The following is an 18126-nucleotide window of genomic DNA, read 5'->3' as shown; positions in this document are numbered from 1 at the left end:
ACCAGAGCGTTTGAGTGCACGTACCGACACAGGAGAGGTATGACTCAACTCGTTAAAGTTAAGGTAAGAACATATATTACTACTGACATTGGGTGGAGTGTTACTTTAAAACGTCGTATTAGTTTATTAAGAAAATGACACCGTAGATGTGAAAGCAGCACATCCTAGCCCGGTATAAAGGACCATGTCTACTCATCATTAGTGTAACGCATTCGGAGAATGTGATTTCATACATGCGTGAAAGTATGGGGTAAGTGAAGTTGATTGTGTAATTGTAGAGCAAGTCATAAATGCGTGTTCATGTTCCGTCTATCTCTCTCCTAGCAGATGAAGCTTACAGGATGTAATACCATACCATATCGTGTTTCATGTGTTTTTTTTTTTTTACCATCGCGGAAATATAAACGTTGCGCGCATAACGTCGCGGTGACCATTACAGCACGTCCTCTCAAAGTCTCGTGGACGTCTTTTAGACCTCCCGAACAGAGGTCCGCAGGACGTCAAGGGAACCCTACACAATGTCGAGGAGGTGCATTAACCAGGGGACCTTTAGGGGACGTCGCCAGGACTTTATTTTGTTTAGGTACTTTTTTGGATAAAGTCTCTTACTTTTATTCTTAACTTCTTGGTTGACTAACCCTCTGACCCTGACAATGTTACAATGTTTATTGTTTGCCTATAAGAAATTTTACCGCGCAGAGTGAGGAACCACGTAGAGCCTATAGAGGAATGAAAAAGAAAACTTGCCGTTCATCTTACCCAGTTTCACAAATGCAAAGTTTGCGTCATCATTGCAATATAGCCTACTATATATTTAATGCCTATGTAAGTTCCACAAGGAGCCTGTTGCTGTTTGCATGGTCATGGTTAGACTAATGTATAGTCCGATGGATAATTGCTGCTTGTGAAAACGATTGTTGCCGTGTAGGGGAGACCGGGGCTGGTTGGAACACTTTTCACTCTCGGTTATATTTCTCCGTCTTACAATGCGTTGAAATGGTCAAATTGTGATTAACTGAAAGCTTGGGATCTCAGCTACAAAATGTATACATTCAATGTCAACAAATGATCCCTTGTTTTGAGTTATTTATGATTAAAATGGTGTTGTGCATGTGTGCCAACCTGCCCCATGCACGGGGTTGGTTGGCACATGTAGTCGGGGTTGGTTGGAACACCTATGTTATAGTCCTTTGCAGTACTCCTTTTGGTTTTGTTTGAAGTGCTCATCTATATCACTGCCTGTAGGGCTTTGCTGATGTCTTTCCTGTGTGTTTTTTTTCAGTAGGGTCCACCGTCAAGATCAATTTGCTACCTACCGATTTTTTTTTACTTCAAATGTTTAAATTTGTCTGAAAATGTCTGAAATGCTTCCAAATGTAAAACTATGTTCAGTAATTACAATAACAATGTTAAAATAAAGATTGATGATGTTTTTATGCATAAAATACAAAGTTTATAGATTTGTCACAAAATAGCCATAGGGAATGTATGTGCCAACCAACCCCAAAATCAGTGTGCCAATCTGCCCCGCCCACATTATGTCAAACTTTTTTGCACAAATGCTGTTAGCCTGCTAATATCAGTCACCTCAGGTTTTCAAACTTCATTTTAAATTATAGATGAGTCCCCTAGCAATCAATTATAAGCAATCTTTTTTTTATATCCCTAACTATTACCCTTCTAGGATGTATTTAGTGGGAGGTGCATATTCTAAGTTTTGACACTACAAAATTAAAAAGTTGTTCTCACCTAAAGGGTTAATGACCTGGAGACCAGTTACATACGTGAGTTTACTCTACTCAATAAGGCCGTCAATTTAGTGTTGGAATTTTGTTGCAGCTCCCTCTAGTAGCCTGGATATTAACAGTGAACATTTCAACCTGCCCCTGTTCCAACCAGCCCCGGTCTCCCCTACTTTTTGTTTTTTACATTTCACACACATGCAGTGCAGTGTTACATGTTCTGAAATTAAAATAAACATTTCCCTGTACACACATCGTTGTTTAGTTTTTTTAGTCAGAGAACAGGGTTTCCCACAGCACTTTGCAGTCAATGCGGCCGCCTTGGCAAAACATGCCGCCTTAACTACGTCGTCAAAAAAAAAAGTAGTACGCTGTGTTACTGTCCTGATTTCTCCCTTTCATTCCAAACCGTGACCAACGCCAGTCTCTCTTCTTCGTAGAACGTATTAAAAACCTGCCATAAATCGAAAAATAATCAGTTACATAAGTGATCCGAATCGGAGCTAGTGAGCGGAGCCGCGCAAATATCCCGCTAGCTCTCAGAATCAGTCAAATCGCGAACAGCCACAGATCCGTTTACTTGTCAGGTGTGATGAAATGCGTTCATATTCCACTTTTTATGTCATAAACTTTGCAGGCCTATAGAACGGTTTTGTTGTAGGATTGTCCAATGGTCAAGTTGTTGCTTCAATTTGTGTTTTAATTTATGCGACGCACCGGTGCTGAGTTCGTCAGTTTTGCGCACGTTTAAAATGTTTAGCCGACCGCGTAATTTGTCATTTTCGTTCTATAAGTTTCACTTTTCATGTCATGAATGTAACATGCCTATGATAAGGCTTTGCTCCCTATACGCACACTACGCAAGTTGCTTAGGTCCCGGTCCCCGCAAGTAAATGAAGGCCCCCTCCCTCGTCTCCCCTTCAGTCAAGCTAGTGACAGACAGGTAGGCTATACAGTTAAAGCGAGAGTGTCTCATAGGCTACATTAAGAAGGTGAACATGAAACCGAATTACCATTCAGGGCATGAGAAACGGAAGAAGAAACTTCACGAGAATGAACAGCGGGAACTACAGTCGGGTATACTTGTGTTCGTTCCATGGTTTGATGTCACCATACAGTAGCTCTCCAGCGCGTGTTGCTGTCCTATTAGGCCTACGGGCAGTGAATCCCCCGATCTGTCTGCGGCTTGCTTGCAGCCTTTCCCATGTCACAGTACATCGCAAAGTTGTGAAATATAATTGCATATTCCGTTTTTTAAATGCGGGCGACTGGCTACATTTATATATAACCGCGTCTTTAAATGCGTTCATAATAACGTGCAGCTGGGGATGAAACTAGCGGTCGAAACTAATCGGTGATTTCACTCGTCCAATACATTTTTAAAAGAAGTAAATGGTTTTACAATAATTTCAGTCAAAATTTAGTTGGTTTAGATAGCCTACAACTGAACGCAGCCTATGCCAAATGGAAAGTAGCCTATTGATTTGCTGTGCATACTGGACAATAGATGCACAACGTAAATTAGGCCTACATGAAGTATTAAAATGATTATTATATTATATAAAAAATATTGAAGGGAATCAGGGGGAGCCAGCTCAGTAGCCTATCCTATGTCTTTGGCAAGTATAGCCTACTGACACAGGTGAAGAACAGTCAGCCTCAGCCAGTAGGCTACAAGCAACCAGACCCTTTAAAAAAAAAAAAAAAAAAAAAAAAAAAAAAACTACATTAGCTTACTTCAAGTGTCAAACTGCAGATTTCTGAGTATCAAAACTGCAGTTTTGGAGGAAATATTTGCAGTTCTTATGCAGGAAATGTATTTTGGACACAACAAAACGGCATTGTACTGCTTATAGTACTGTATTTTACTGCAGAAATGCAGTATTTTGGACATGAAAATACTAGGCTACTGCACTATAGCCTACATAGTAGTATAACTGAACTGTACTTCGAAAAAAAATGCAGTTATTTTTTGTAATGGGATATGTACAGCAAGCATCAAAAGCAAGCAGCCCAGAACCTAAAACTGGGCATTTATAGCTGTGAAGGTGATTCACACACAATTATTTTTATTTCTCCTAGTCCTTTAAGGGGAAAAACACTATATTTGGCACTTTCCGTAGAAATCCTAAATGGGGTGGGATGATTGTATTGGGAGCACTGAGGTGTCAGATGCGACTGTCAAAAAAATGATTACAATTTGGCCCTCAGAGTTCAGGTTGGAGGGCCCCTTAGCAGGATTTTGCTTAAGGCCCCATGGAGGTCTGAACCGGCACTGTCCAAACCACACACTGTGTGAAACAAACACTATCATGGAATTTGGACATCACAATAAATGAGGATACCCATAAATAATCTACACTGATAAGAGGTTTAATTGACATAAATTACTTTTGTATGTGTAGGCTATCATCTAGAAACTGCAACAGAGCCTTTCTTAGCAGCCCATCGGTGGTTCGCAAAGCTCTCAAAAGTTCCACAAAAAACAAAAAACATTATAAATTTGTATTGTTTGAATTTGTATTGACTTATTCCCCCGTGTGTAACGTTTCGAGCTTATACGCTCTTCATCAGACTTGAATATCAGTCAGACTGTCGCCATATTTAAACAAGTACAAAAGGTCACATGACCCATCAGAGTGATGGGCTATAATTACATAGATTTACAAAACATTTATATACATATACACAATGTCATAATATCTACAAAAAGCATGTACTTATAGACATATTGACACTCTACTTCTTTAACGTGAACTGTACTGGAAATCTCTACTAGAAATCATGTGACGCGGGCAGAAAGGGCAGAAGAAGATGTGGTAGACCATCTTCTGAACCTGCAGCAACACCTCCAACTGCATCAAGTCCATCTAGAGGGACTTTGTACACTTGTTCAGCAGCAGCTGCTGCCAGCATATAGATAAGTGCTTCTTCTGTCAGAAGCAGACAAAAGAGCGTCTTCATGAGGTCTCTTTCAATGCAGGCAACCAACCAAGAGATATAAGTAATATTTTGAAGTCAATGACTTTTAACAGGTTGCCAGTGTAGAGATGCTAGGATGGGGGAAATATGTTCATATTTTGTGTGTGTGTGAGCAGCTGCATTTTGTGCAAGCTGTAAGATCTTTAGACGGGTATTATTACAGCCAGTGTAATAGCATTGCAATAGTCTATCCTTGAGGTGACAAAAGCATGGATTAATTTCTCGGCATCTGGTAAGGATAAGGACTTCCTTATCTTTGAAATGTTCCGGTAAAATGAAGTTTTGGTGATCTGTTTTATGTGATTATTTAGTGATAGGTCCTGGTCAATTATAACTTCTAGGTTTTTAACACTTGTGGATGAGGTCAGTAGAAGATCACTATATGTAGCCTGTGATGTGGATAGGATATCCCTCATATTTTTAGAACCTAAAACCTTGACTTCTGTTTTATCTGAGTTCAAAAGCAGGAAATTATTCGTCATCCATGTTTTTATATCTCTTATACATGTGTCAAGTTTGGCTAAAGGGGTTAATTCATCAGGTTTTATGGAGAGGTATAGTTGTGTGTCATCTGCTAAACAACAGGGGCCCCAGTACTGAGCCTTGAGGCACTCCATATTTTATCATAATCTGGGTAGATGGTTTATTATGGACCTGTACAAATTGTTGACGGTTAGGAAGGTATGATCTAAACCAAGCGAGTGATGAGTCTGATGCCTATCAAATTTTCAAGCCTAAATAGTATGTCATGGTCTATGGTGTCAAAGGCAGCGCTGAGGTCCAGAAGGCCCAGTATTGATACAAGGCTAGGCTTTTTGAGGGAGGGCTTAATAGCAGATGTCTTAAACGACTGTGGTACATGCCCTGATACCATTGAATTATTTATAATCAAGAGCAAACATTATCCAGGAAGGGGAGAGCAGAAGATGTGTAGGAATAGGGTCTAGTAGACTAGTTGTAGATTTTGATGAGGAAATTGTGGAGGGGAGATCTAATATGTTGTGTATATGTAAATGTTGTTCAAGGTCTCATCTGTGATTCTGTTATGTTTTTGCTATCTTTCAGCAATGGAGTATGTGTATTTGGTGAAACTGATTGGTTATTGATCTTATCTCTAATTGTTTGACATACAATCATAATACTGACATACAATCATACTGTTGAAAATAACTGTTTTGTGAACTTTATTCAACATAGCCAGTGATTTAGGCGAAATGTATGGTGTTAATTACAGTGAAATATACAATTTCAAAAAAATAGGGTTGAAACAGGTAAAAAAAATGGAGACATATTTTTTCTCCATGTTCAATGACCTCTAAAGACAGTCCAACCACTCTCCAAAAATTAACATTTCAAACCCACAGAAATCATATAGGCCCCCTTACTATAAGCCCCGAATGTTTTTCAACTCTTGGTGACGCCCATGATCACAAGCAGTCCCTGAGCAGTTAATGAGCGAGTTTCGGGTTGGCTCTGTTCAACGCATTTTTTGGACTGGATCTCTAAATGGGACGATCCATAAGGAGCCATCTCCAAATGGGGATAGCTTATTTTGCAGATGACAAAAAGAAAGGGGACATTCTGCGAGTTTATATAGTAGGGGAGACCGGGGCTGGTTGGAACAGGGGCAGGTTGAAACACTGTTAATATCCAGGCTACTAGAGGGAGCTGCAACAAAATTCCAACACTAAACTGACGGCCTTATTGAGTAGAGTAAACTCACGTATGTAACTGGTCTCCAGGTCATTAACCCTTTAGGTGAGAATAACTTTTTGATTTTGTAGTGTCAAAACTTAGAATATGCACCCCCCACTAAATACATCCTAGAAGGGTAATAGTTAGGGATATAAAAAAAATATTCATTATAATTGATTGCTAGGGGACTCATCTATAATTTAAAATGAAGTTGAAAAACCTGAGGTGACTGATATTAGCAGGCTAACAGCATTTGTGCAAAAAAGTTTGACCTAATGTGGGCGGGGCAGGTTGGCACACTGATTTTGGGGTTGGTTGGCACATACATTCCCTATGGCTATTTTGTGACAAATCTATAAACTTTGTATTTTACACATAAAAACATCATCAATCTTTATTTTAACATTGTTATTGTAATTACTGAACATAGTTTTACATTTGGAAGCATTTCAGACCCTTTTAAACATTTGAAGTAGGGTAGGGACCAAATTGGTCTTGACTGTGAGCCCTACTGAAGAAAAACACACAGAAAAGAAATCAGCAAAGCCCTACAGGTAGTGATATAGATGAGCACTTCAAACAAAAGCAAAAGGAGTACTACTGCAAAGGACTATAACATAGGTGTTCCAACCAACCCCGACTACATGTGCCAACCAACCCCGTGCATGGGGCAGGTTGGCACACGTGCACAACACCACTTTAATCATATATAACTCAAAACAAGGGATCATTTGTTGACATTGAATGTATACATTTTGTAGCTGAGATCCCAAGCTTTCAGTTAATCACAATTTGACCATTTCAACGCATTGTAAGACGGAGAAATATAACCGAGAGTGAAAAGTGTTCCAACCAGCCCCGGTCTCCCCTACTGTCTTTCTGGTAGAACTAGTGTGAACCGAACGTCTGTTCTCCGGAGTGCATTTTCGGAGTGCAGTCGCAAAAAGGGGAACGCATTGTGCATGATTGTGTTGTTGGACCTCCACTGCATTCAGGATTTGTATCAGGATGTTCAATTTCGTCGCATGCTCTGACAAAATTGTTGAACAGATCAACATTAATGGATGATATGCCTTACCTTCTTATGATTTAAAATCACACTGTTCAGACACGACGGATCTGTTCGAGCCAATTCACATGTGCAGTTAATATGGTTTCCAGGCAGTACCTGCTTCCTTGTCAATATTGCCAAACGTTGGAGATCAAACATAGGGCTTGCTACAAGATTAGCAAGACTCGCACTCTAACAGCAAGTCACCGATTTAGTCAATGCCAGCTACCCCCTATAACTTTTACTTAGGCTTCTTCATTAACTTAGTCTCGAGTCAAACATCTAAAATATTTTATAAAGGCTATTTAGCTTACATATTCACCTTACTTCCTTTCCCCACAGAATGAAATAGTTGCGAAATGTTTGCGCCCAGATGTTTTGGATCAACCGCATTTGCTTAGCCCCTTTCACACAGTGCCAGTCCCTCGACCCCTCCCTCTTCCATAAGCCAGACCCCCTTTTGGTCTATTGATACCGGAGGTTAGCTTTTTACTAACATGGTAGCCTACAATCCATCGTTCAACTAACCACCATCTAAGTTAAGACTGTTTCCGAAAGCCGTCAGTAGGCCTAATAGGCTAGTGACAAATGGTCAGAAAGGGCTTTAGTTTTTGAGATACCCCTACCTGAGGTAGAACTAAACCCAACAATGTTTTTCCTCATCTCTAAGGTCTCCCATATATGAAATGGATTCTTGGCTAAAAATATTTTACTGCTAATATTGTTAAATTAACAGATATTGTTATACACCCCAAAACCAAAAAAGGACTAAAATATAGCCTGTCCGTATTGGAGTTAAGGCATATAAATTAGTGCAGATCAATTACACAAGCTCTGAGACCTTTGAAACTTGGCATGTTTATAGTCAGGAAGTTGCTTTACCTACTAGAAAAGACTGGATGTGAATATCTTGCTGCTCATGCAAAAAAATTATATCGATGCAGACTGTTTTCATTTACTTTGTGGCTGCTTTGCCAGGGATTATCATAGAAACACATATGATGGCTTGTTGGAAAGGTGGGGTTGTACTGAATCCAACAATACCAAATATGTAAATATAGTATGGCAAAGTAGGGTGTTCTGTCACTCAATGTATGAGGTGTCCAAAATGAAAGAAAACAGAACACTGGCAAAATACAGTCTCAAGTCTAAATCACATTATCTGTGGTGAGAAGAATGTTGACAAATTCATTGCTACTGCAAGGTAAGTGCTGATCTATATCTACACTTAATAATGATACATTTCATATGAAACACAGATCCAATTGAATCAGGTTAACATTGGAATGAAACACCTTTATTAAAATATTTACATTCACTTGAATTTTGTTTTGGTCAAGTCATTACTGAATAATGGAAAATAATATTGTTAGCTTTTGTCTGTCCAGACCAGCAGTGGACAGTAGAGCCTACACTGCTTACTTCACCCCTAAGTAGCTAAACAGTTAGTTGTAGAAACTACTTTCCCTAGCTAAGAAAGTACTTAGCCCTCTGACTAATGTTGCATGTGTAATTCAACTTGATTTGCATTTCAATGAAATATCTGAAATGTATATCATTTTTCCTTTTCACTAGTCTCTTGAATTATGGAGAATGTCTTACAGACATTGGATCCAAAGCTTTGTATCATTTGTGGAATACATTTTGAAAAGGGCAAGAAAAAAGATCCCTATGTCCAAAACCCTTGCTCAGCAGAGAGAGAGATGGTGATGTCCATAAAACTCTGGCTCCATATACAGATGATAAAGTTTCATATCATGTATCATGTAGAGCGAACTACTAGCCTGGTGGGGCATCCTATATCATTGAAATGTATAGTCTGGAATTGAACCATTCACTTCGCTTAATCCATGGGGCGGGCAGAGAATTGTCTTTCAAACTGCCTAGGCATGCAATAGGCCAGCGCTACGACCATATCCGTATCCGGTCGGCAAAACGGCAAATACATCCTTCTTCAAAAGGAATGACTTAAGTGCATTGTGTTGCTCAACTTTCAAAGAAAAGCACCAAGTCCAACTCCTCCAAAGTTGACGCCAACGCCGATTCAAACAACCGCTCTTCGTTTCGCCATAGCCACCTTCCTTGTTGTTCACCGTCGCAGGACTGTCGTTAAGCCCGCCTTAGACTCTCTAACAAAATAGAGCGCTGTGATTGGATGACGTCCACGGCGTCAGCCAATAGAAATCCCTATGGTTTGATACTAGACATACAGGCTGAGCAAATTAATTTGCCGCCGCTAGGGTGCGTCTAGATTTCTAGGCTAGCGAACTACTGCAGTAAGACAAAAATCAGTGAGCAGCAGCAAGTTGCAAATGTTGAGAGTGAGAGCACATCTGCACCAAGAAGGCTGAGTAGGGTTGATACAACATCATTTCAAATAAGGAGAGATTGTTTCATTTGTGGGAAGGCCAGCTCTAAACCAGAACCTCTGACAGCAATTTCAACTGGAACAGGCGCAAGTACCAGAGACAAGGTCCTTCGGGCAGCTTCTGAAAGGCTTGATGACGATAAAAAGGGAGATCCAAGGTCTAACAAGAGCTAAGGAGCAGGACCGGAGCACTAAATGCTTAAAGTGATTTTTATTAGTGCAAACTGACTAACGTTTCAACGCCCAATGCGTCTTCTTCAGAGTCAAAACCAAAGATGATGAAGATGTACAACTTTAAATTCTTTCAAATCTCTTTGCATACGATACCAAATACCATACCTGGACTTGTAACCGGAGGGTTGCCGGTTCGAGCCCCAACCAGTGGGCCGCGGCTGAAGTGCCCTTTCTTTTCCATTTTTTTTCCATTTTGTCCATTCTTTTGTCCATTCTTCACATTCAGGGTGTCTTTATTTTGGTCAAAGTTGCTGATGGCTGCATCAAAAAAATTCCATGTTCAGCAACTCCAGTGAGGCCTGTTGGGATGTAAACACCACTCTCTGTCCTTGATATCTGGTCTACTGCAATAGATGTGACAAGTCCCTGACTTCTGTATAGGAAACACAGTACCCCATTGCACTGAGCTCATCGATGACTGTCTTACTACCAAACTCATGATGTATCAAAATGGGAAGTCCCAGTGTGATTGGCGTATGGATGTGACAGCTCTGTTCAATGAGATCATGACAAATTGCGATAACACACAGATTCTCCTTTGAAGCTGGGTCATCATTAACCTGACTCTCGCTAGATGAATTTCGTTCCGCCTAGCTCCACTCATCCATCTGGGATCGATCCATTGGAGTGGTGCTTCAGAAGGCTGGGCCTTATTAAAAAATCCTTGCATAAGATTGGATAAGCCACTTGTCCGTCATCTATTGACGTGCTACTTCAACCACTCACATCGAAGCCAAGCCGTGACGCTGAAAACAGTCTCACAGTCACTTCTATGCTAGGGCACATCTATGAAACTCCCGCCCTGCGTCCTGATTGGCTCTACCATACAATCTCGTGCTGAAATCACTCTCAACGGAATCAATCCCAGATGGATGTGAGTGGAGCAAGGCGGAACGAAATTCATCTGGCGAGAGTCAGGTTAGGTCATCATCACATGTTTGGTAATCTCTGTGGGCATGTTAATCAACACACCAGTTCACAAAGTCATACAGGATGTTGGGTACATATTTGCTGCATTGGAAAAATAATAGACAGTCACTGCTGACATATTACTCACTGTCATACTCTACCTGATCCATGCTCTTCCTCAATATGTCTGCAGCCCTGTGTAATATTTGGATTTTATGTCTGTGAGTTTAGCAGCTTCCCTCAGTGCACAGTATGGTCATACTATCTGAGCAGATCAGATCTGACTGTCTTGGACGTGGAACAAATGCAAGCCTGTCTTTGTGCTATATCAGCTTTTCCTTTAGTTTCCAGGATCTATATTTCTTGTGTTGAACTATGGACACACCTTCTTGTTCAGCAATGGTCTTTAGTATGTTGTCATAGCTATCAGTCGAAGAATTGAGTCCTCACTTTCATATCTTTGGACAATACTGTTTTATCAATGTCTTCAGTGAGCTTAATAAAGGCTTTGTTATAGACATTGGTCTGCTTTTTTTTATTATTTTCTATGGCTGCTGTTACATTTCGTTTAGATATGTACTGTAGTGTGCAAGGCACATTTTATGGTATTTGACATCATATGCAAAGATATCTGGGCATGAAAGAATGTGAAGATGTACATCTTCATCAAGCCTTTCAGAAGCTGCCCGAAGGACCTCGTCTCTGGTACTGGGGACAGCCATGGCCTACTGGTTAGGGGTTCGAGCATGTAACCGAAGAGTTACCGGTTCGATCCCCCGACCCAGAAGGAAAAAAGGAAAAAAAGAGGGGGGGAGTGGTTGAGCACTGCTCTCCCATGCCCACATCCACGGTGCCCTTGAGCGAGGCACCTAACCCCTCACTGCTCCCCGAGCGCTGCTGTAGTAAAGCAGCTCACTGCTTTGGGTTAGTGTGTGCTTTACCTCATTGTGTTCACTGTGTGCTCTGTGTGTTTACTAATTCACGGATGGGATAAATGCAGAGACCAAATTCCTTGTATATGCAAGTATACTTGGCCTATAATTTACATTACGCCTGTACCAGTCGAAATGGCTGTCAGAGGTTCTGATCTAGAGCTGGCCTTCCCACAAATAAAACAATCTCTCCGTATTTGAAATGATGTTGTATCAACCCTACTCAGCCTTCTTGGTGCAGATGTGCTCTCACTCTCAACATTTGCAACTTGCTGCTGCTCACTGATATTTGTCTTACTGCAGTAGTTCACTCTACATGATATATAACTTTGATTTTGGAGGAAATATCATCTGTATATAAAGCCAGAGTTTTATGGACATCACCATCTCACTCTCTGCTGAGCAAGGGTAAGTATGCGTTGGAGGACTTCTACTGTGGGGTTTTGGACATAGGGATCTTTTTTCTTAAGCAGTGTAGGCTCTACTGTCCACTGCTGGTCTGGACAGACAAAAGCTAACTATATTATTTTCCATTATTCAGTAATGACATGACCAAAACAAAATTCAAGTGAATATAAATATTTTAATAAAGGTGTTCCATCCCAATGTTAACCTGATTCAATTGGATCTGTGTTTCATATGAATTGTTTAATACTGGGACATATGAAATGTATCATTATTAAATGTAAATATAGAGCAGCACTTACCTCATGTAACTTACCTTGCAGTAACAATTAATTTGTCAACATTCTTCTCACCACTGATAATGTGATTTGGACTTGAGACTGTATTTTGCCAGTGTTCCGTTTTCTTTCATTTTGGACACCTCATACATTGAGTGACAGAACACCCTAATTCGTCATACTATATTTACATATTTGGTATTGTTGGATTCAGTACAACCCCACCTTTCCAACAAGCCATCATATGTGTTTCTATGATAATCCCTGGCAAAGCAGCCACAAAGTAAATGAAAACATTCTGCATAGATATTAATTGTTTGCATGTCTGCTTATTTTAGGTGTTTGTTTACATGTCTCTACTCATTCCATACATGAAGATATTCACATCCAGTCTTTTCTAGTAGGTGAAGTAACTTCCTGACTATAAACATGCCAAGTTTCAAAGGTCTCAGAGCTTGTGTGATTGATCTGCACTAATTTATATGCCTTAACTCCAATACGGACAGGCTATATTTTAGTCCTTTTTTTGTTTTGGGGTGTATAACAATATCTGTTAATTTAACAATCTTAGCAGTAAAATATTTTTAGCCAAGAAACCATTTCATATATGGGAGACCTTAGAGATGAGGAAAAACATTGTTGGGTTTAGTTCTACCTCCGGTAGGGGTATCTAAAAAAATTGGGGCCATTGTCACTAGCCTATAAGCCTAGATAATGGACCAGTTAGGCTACATATTTATACATACAATTTCTGAAAACTTGCAATACCAAAAATGTTATGTAGCGTAGCCTATATATATAACTTTATTTACAGACTCAAGATCCAGATAAAAAGCACACACAGCATATTATGGTTATGGTATTTAGCAGACGATTTTGTCCAAAGCAAATTATATAACATAAGGTATACAAAAAAAAAAAAAAACAGGATTAGTTATTGTTACGCGACTCTTCAGAGTGCTGCAGAAAGTTCCATTCACATGAAATGGCCTTCCCCATGTTTGGAGGTTTGTTAAGTATGGGATAATATAGAGCACTGGTCATTATCAGAAAACAGGACCCCGGCGAGCGCATGCGTGCGTGAGTGTTCTAGACTAAAAACTCTTCTTTCTGCAAAGATCTTCATCAGTCATAACAGTTGATAAGGGAAGAATGGAAAGCTTATGAAATTGAAATATGGTCCAAAATAAGTAAAAGACTCAATTCAAGAGTCAGTTAATAGAGGGAATACATTAACCTGGGTACACCCACACACATCTCTGAGCACATTTGCTCTAGAGGTCCATCTGTCAAACCATCACACAACTCACCTATGACCAAAGTTGTGTGTTGGGTGTGTGACTCACCTCTTGACTAGCAAGATGGCGGTGAGCAGAAAAACCAAGCGAATGTGTTAATGCACCAAGTTTGGGTCTTCAAATTTGTGTGTTCTTTCTTTTTTGCTACATTCTGAAGCTAATGTGCTACTGGGACTCCTGGTTATGCTATAGCCCATTCTTTCCTTTAAAACGAGAACACAGCACATGTTTTATGTCGACAGGCTATTATGGCAGTAATCGCACTGAAAAAAAAAAAAAAAAACAGTTGACAATGGATTTATTTACATTTACAGATTATTAATCATTAACAGAGATTACAATATCTGTGTGTCAGAATATCTAAACCATATAGCCAATGGTTTCAAAATAATGTATCAGTATCTTTACAGGACAATAGCATATTAGCCTAAAAAAACATTGTAAATGTAAACATAGATGCCGCACCGAAAAACAGGATAACACAATTCAATGGAAAACATTTTAACCTGCCTGTCGTATACTGCTTAAAACAGTTGTCTTTGTAATCCTTTTAGCTAACTTTGCAACTCTCTAGTACAGGTTTGTTTTTTTTATTTGTCTATAACTTGACTTAGGGGCGAGTCATTTTAGTTAAAACATTCCAAAAGGATATTGCCACAGAATTTGAAATACATAAGAAAGAAAGAAATAACTCACTTGGTTACTCACTCATAATACAACTTATACCTGAAGAGTTGCCGTTTCAAATATATACAAGTCAATGGAAGTCTGGTGGTGGATGTAATGGCTTGTTCAGGACAAATACCACATTACCTCTTTAACATACCACAGTCTACAGTACCCTCCAGAATGGCACCTCTGCTAAAGTTGACTAAAAACAGGAATATAAAATCATCTTTTAGAAATTTATCTTAATGCCTTAAGTAAAAAATGAGGAAATATCCAACCTTTAAGGACACCAATTTTCTTTGTGAATGAATAATGTATCATAAATAAATAAATCTTCCTCCTTAAAACCCCTGGTCATAAGTATTGGCACCCCTATGTTAAATCTTCATAGAGACAGGCAGATTTTTATTTTTAAAGGCCAGTTATTTCATGGATCCAGGATGCATCCTGATCGGCCTTTGGAATTAAAATAGCCCCACATAATCACATACCCTCCACCATACCTTAGCATGGTTTTATTTCAGTTAGCCTATTAGCTGGTTCGATTTGCTCAATTTGCTCAATGAGCATAAAAATAAAACCATGCCAATCTAGGTATGGTGAAGGGCTTATGGCCCCTGTAATTTAACAAAGAACATTTATTTATTAATGATAAATTATTCATTCACAAAGAAAATTGGTGTCCTTAAAGGTTGGATATTTCCTCATTTTTTTTACTTAAGGCAAATTCCTAAAGATGATTTTATATTCCTCTTTTTAGTCAACTTTAGCAGAGGTGCCAATAATTCTGGAGGGTACTGTATGTCAGAAAACCCCCACAGCTACTGTAAGATGGACTAGCTGGTTAAAGGTGTTTCTGTGAAGTTCACTATGGAAATTGATTTCTCTGTGACGCTACAAGTGAAGGTCAGCGTTGATGGTAATTTTGATACCATAGATTTAATAGAGACCCAGTCAGACCAATAGTATGAAAAATCAGGAACAGAGTTTATTTACAATGATGCGCATCAAGGGAGAGACAGCATGACTTTACCTAAAGATCCATCAGCTGCTCTAACTAGACAAGGAAATAGTTAGGGTTTAAGTATCCTTCCAGGCTGACGGGAGATGGCGTTGGTCATCCCATCTCACGTGGACTACACTGAATCAGACCCTGATTAGTGGCAGCCTGGCAATCCGGAGCAGATAGCTACTGACGCAGCCATGCAGAACAGTGAAACACTGCAAAGTCATAATATTCCTGCTTATCTCTAAACACAGTCACACACAGATATACACAGGGACGGTACAGATATCATACAGTCATTACATAGAATCATACTTTTAGTATCAAAGTGACCCACTAATGAGAAATGCAGAACATTAAACCACATATTGGAATATTGGACATAATGCAGAACATTAAACCATATATTGGAATATTGGACATAATGTTAAATAAAAATAAAATATAAATGATTATACAATTGGTTCATTAAAGTAAGTCAGATCAAAATAAGCAGGTACATGATTAGATATATGATTTAACTGATTTCTTCATAAGTCATGAAAAATAATAATACGTTCTGAATCCAATACTCTCAGCGTGAAGGTCATGTGAAGGTCAACGTTTGCAGAGCAAGCAGCAGCAGCGTAAGAGCCAGAGGAAGAGCGGACACAAGTCTGGCCTGTGCCGACGAGCCAGAGGTGGTCTGCGCAGAGGTTGTAGGAGTCGCTGTTGTCGTAGTTGAAGAAGTAACTAGTTCAGAGGAAAAGTGGTGTTGAAATCAAACCAACAGTAAGTACAGCTCATTTAAATATAAATTAATAATAGGCCTATATCAGTTGAAAATATCAGTTACATATCAATAAAAAATATCAGTATAGATGAATTTGTTAACTTCAACTTTTATAATGTGTCAAAACTTACTTGCATTGATGCTGCCTGCCACTATGTCCAGGGTAGTTGAGTTGGCCAAAGTAGATACCACACTACTGGTAGATGGAACTGAACTTTGTCTGTCAAACATAAGCTCTGAGGAAACAACAACTGAGCCGCTCCTGAGGAAACACAGACAGCAGAGTAAAGGACAACCCGTACTACTGGACTTCTTTATCATGAACTCAGAACCCAACTTATTTGCAGTGTAGCCCACTCATACTCACGTAGTAGCCACAGGGGCAGCTGTAGAGGCGGCGGGGGCAGCTGTAGAGGCCACAGGGGGAGTTGTCGTAGCCACAGGGGCAGCTGTAGAGGCCACAGGGGGAGTTGTCGTAGCCACAGGGGCAGCTGTAGAGGCCGCAGGGGCAGCTGTAGAGGCGGCGGGGGCAGCTGTAGAGGCCACAGGGGGAGTTGTCGTAGCCACAGGGGCAGCTGTAGAGGCCGCAGGGGCAGCTGTAGAGGCGGCGGGGGCAGCTGTAGAGGCCACAGGGGGAGTTGTCGTAGCCACAGGGGCAGCTGTAGAGGCCACAGGGGGAGTTGTCGTAGCCACAGGGGCAGCTGTAGAGGCCGCAGGGGCAGCTGTAGAGGCGGCGGGGGCAGCTGTAGAGGCCACAGGGGGAGTTGTCGTAGCCACAGGGGCAGCTGTAGAGGCCACAGGGGGAGTTGTCGTAGCCACAGGGGCAGCTGTAGAGGCCGCAGGGGGAGTTGTCGTAGCCACAGGGGCAGCTGTAGAGGCCACAGGGGGAGTTGTCGTAGCCACAGGGGCAGCTGTAGTAGCCACAGGGGCAGCTGTAGAGGCCACAGGGGCAGCTGTAGAGGCGGCAGGGGCATCTCTAGAGGCGGCGGGGGCAGCTGTAGGGCCAGTGGTTGTAACAGCAGCAGTCACTGTAGAAGTAAGGGTGAAGAAAGTAATACATAATTATGACCGCCGCTAGCGAAGCGCCGCTCAAGGGCCCACATCAACCATGCCCATAATCACTCATTTGTGATTTGCACCCCCCCGGTAAAAAATGAAAATGCAATATCATTCTGCTTTAATCGCCCCTATCTTCAGTTAAGATGTTCAGAACTGCACCAAATTTTATGTGTATGATTGACCTGGCATTCTCTGGGGGTATGCCAAGTTTCGTAGAATTTCATGGGGGGGTCTAAAAAAATTTAGGTTATGTGTACATTTAGTGACTGTACACTCATTGGCCTGTAGATGGCGGTGCACATACTATGTGAATACAGGGGCCCAAAAGTTCATAATCCGCCATGACTGTACTTAAGTATCAAAAGTAATTTTCTGATATTTAATGTACTTGAATGTAGTAAAGAATGTTTAAAGTATTTGAAGTAAAAGTAAAAAGCAAGCGGTTTTATTTTGAACTTTTATTGTGAACTTTATTTTGGCTTTCTTATAGTAAAGCATAAAGCATATTCAGGGTTCCCATATCTTCTTAATCTCACTCATCAAATCAAAATCACATTCTTTTCTATGACTTTTCAGGCACAATTCTCTTAAGTTCAAAGAACAAACAGCATATGTTTAGAGCTGACATCAAAGAAAAAAACAGAAACAGAAATGTCACTTTTGTATGAACTTCAGGTAAAAATAAAAAATAAATAACTTATTTCTTTTTTTTTAAAAAAATGACCT

At 40.2% G+C, this 18126-nt stretch overlaps 1 protein-coding gene and 1 long non-coding RNA gene across 5 annotated transcripts in view; both read right to left on the bottom strand.

Annotated features, from left to right (window-relative positions):
• The window catches only part of LOC121680005 (potassium voltage-gated channel subfamily C member 1-like), a 46602-nt gene that overhangs the window by 9093 nt on the left and 19383 nt on the right, over positions 1-18126 (bottom strand). Inside the window, exons 4-5 of one of the 4 annotated variants that reach the window (XM_042059148.1) lie at positions 16709-17369; positions 4305-4307 (exon numbers count right to left, since the gene is read on the bottom strand). In XM_042059148.1, the coding sequence (XP_041915082.1) occupies positions 4305-4307; positions 16709-17369 (664 nt within the window). Of the gene's footprint in view, positions 1-4304; positions 4308-7497; positions 7882-16708; positions 17370-18126 lie in introns of those variants that run through there. The other 3 variants (XM_042059146.1, XM_042059145.1, XM_042059147.1) reach the window with 3 other exon arrangements.
• Positions 14176-14819, bottom strand: LOC121680019. The gene is made up of 2 exons (XR_006021526.1): positions 14767-14819; positions 14176-14709 (listed from the first exon to the last, which is right to left on the bottom strand). It is a non-coding gene; the product is annotated as an uncharacterized LOC121680019 (long non-coding RNA).

Source organism: Alosa sapidissima, chromosome 13 (genome assembly GCF_018492685.1).
Source record: "Alosa sapidissima isolate fAloSap1 chromosome 13, fAloSap1.pri, whole genome shotgun sequence".
NCBI lineage: Eukaryota > Metazoa > Chordata > Actinopteri > Clupeiformes > Clupeidae > Alosa > Alosa sapidissima.
Note: the sequence above shows the minus strand (reverse complement) of the source record. Positions and strands in the feature narration are given on the sequence as shown.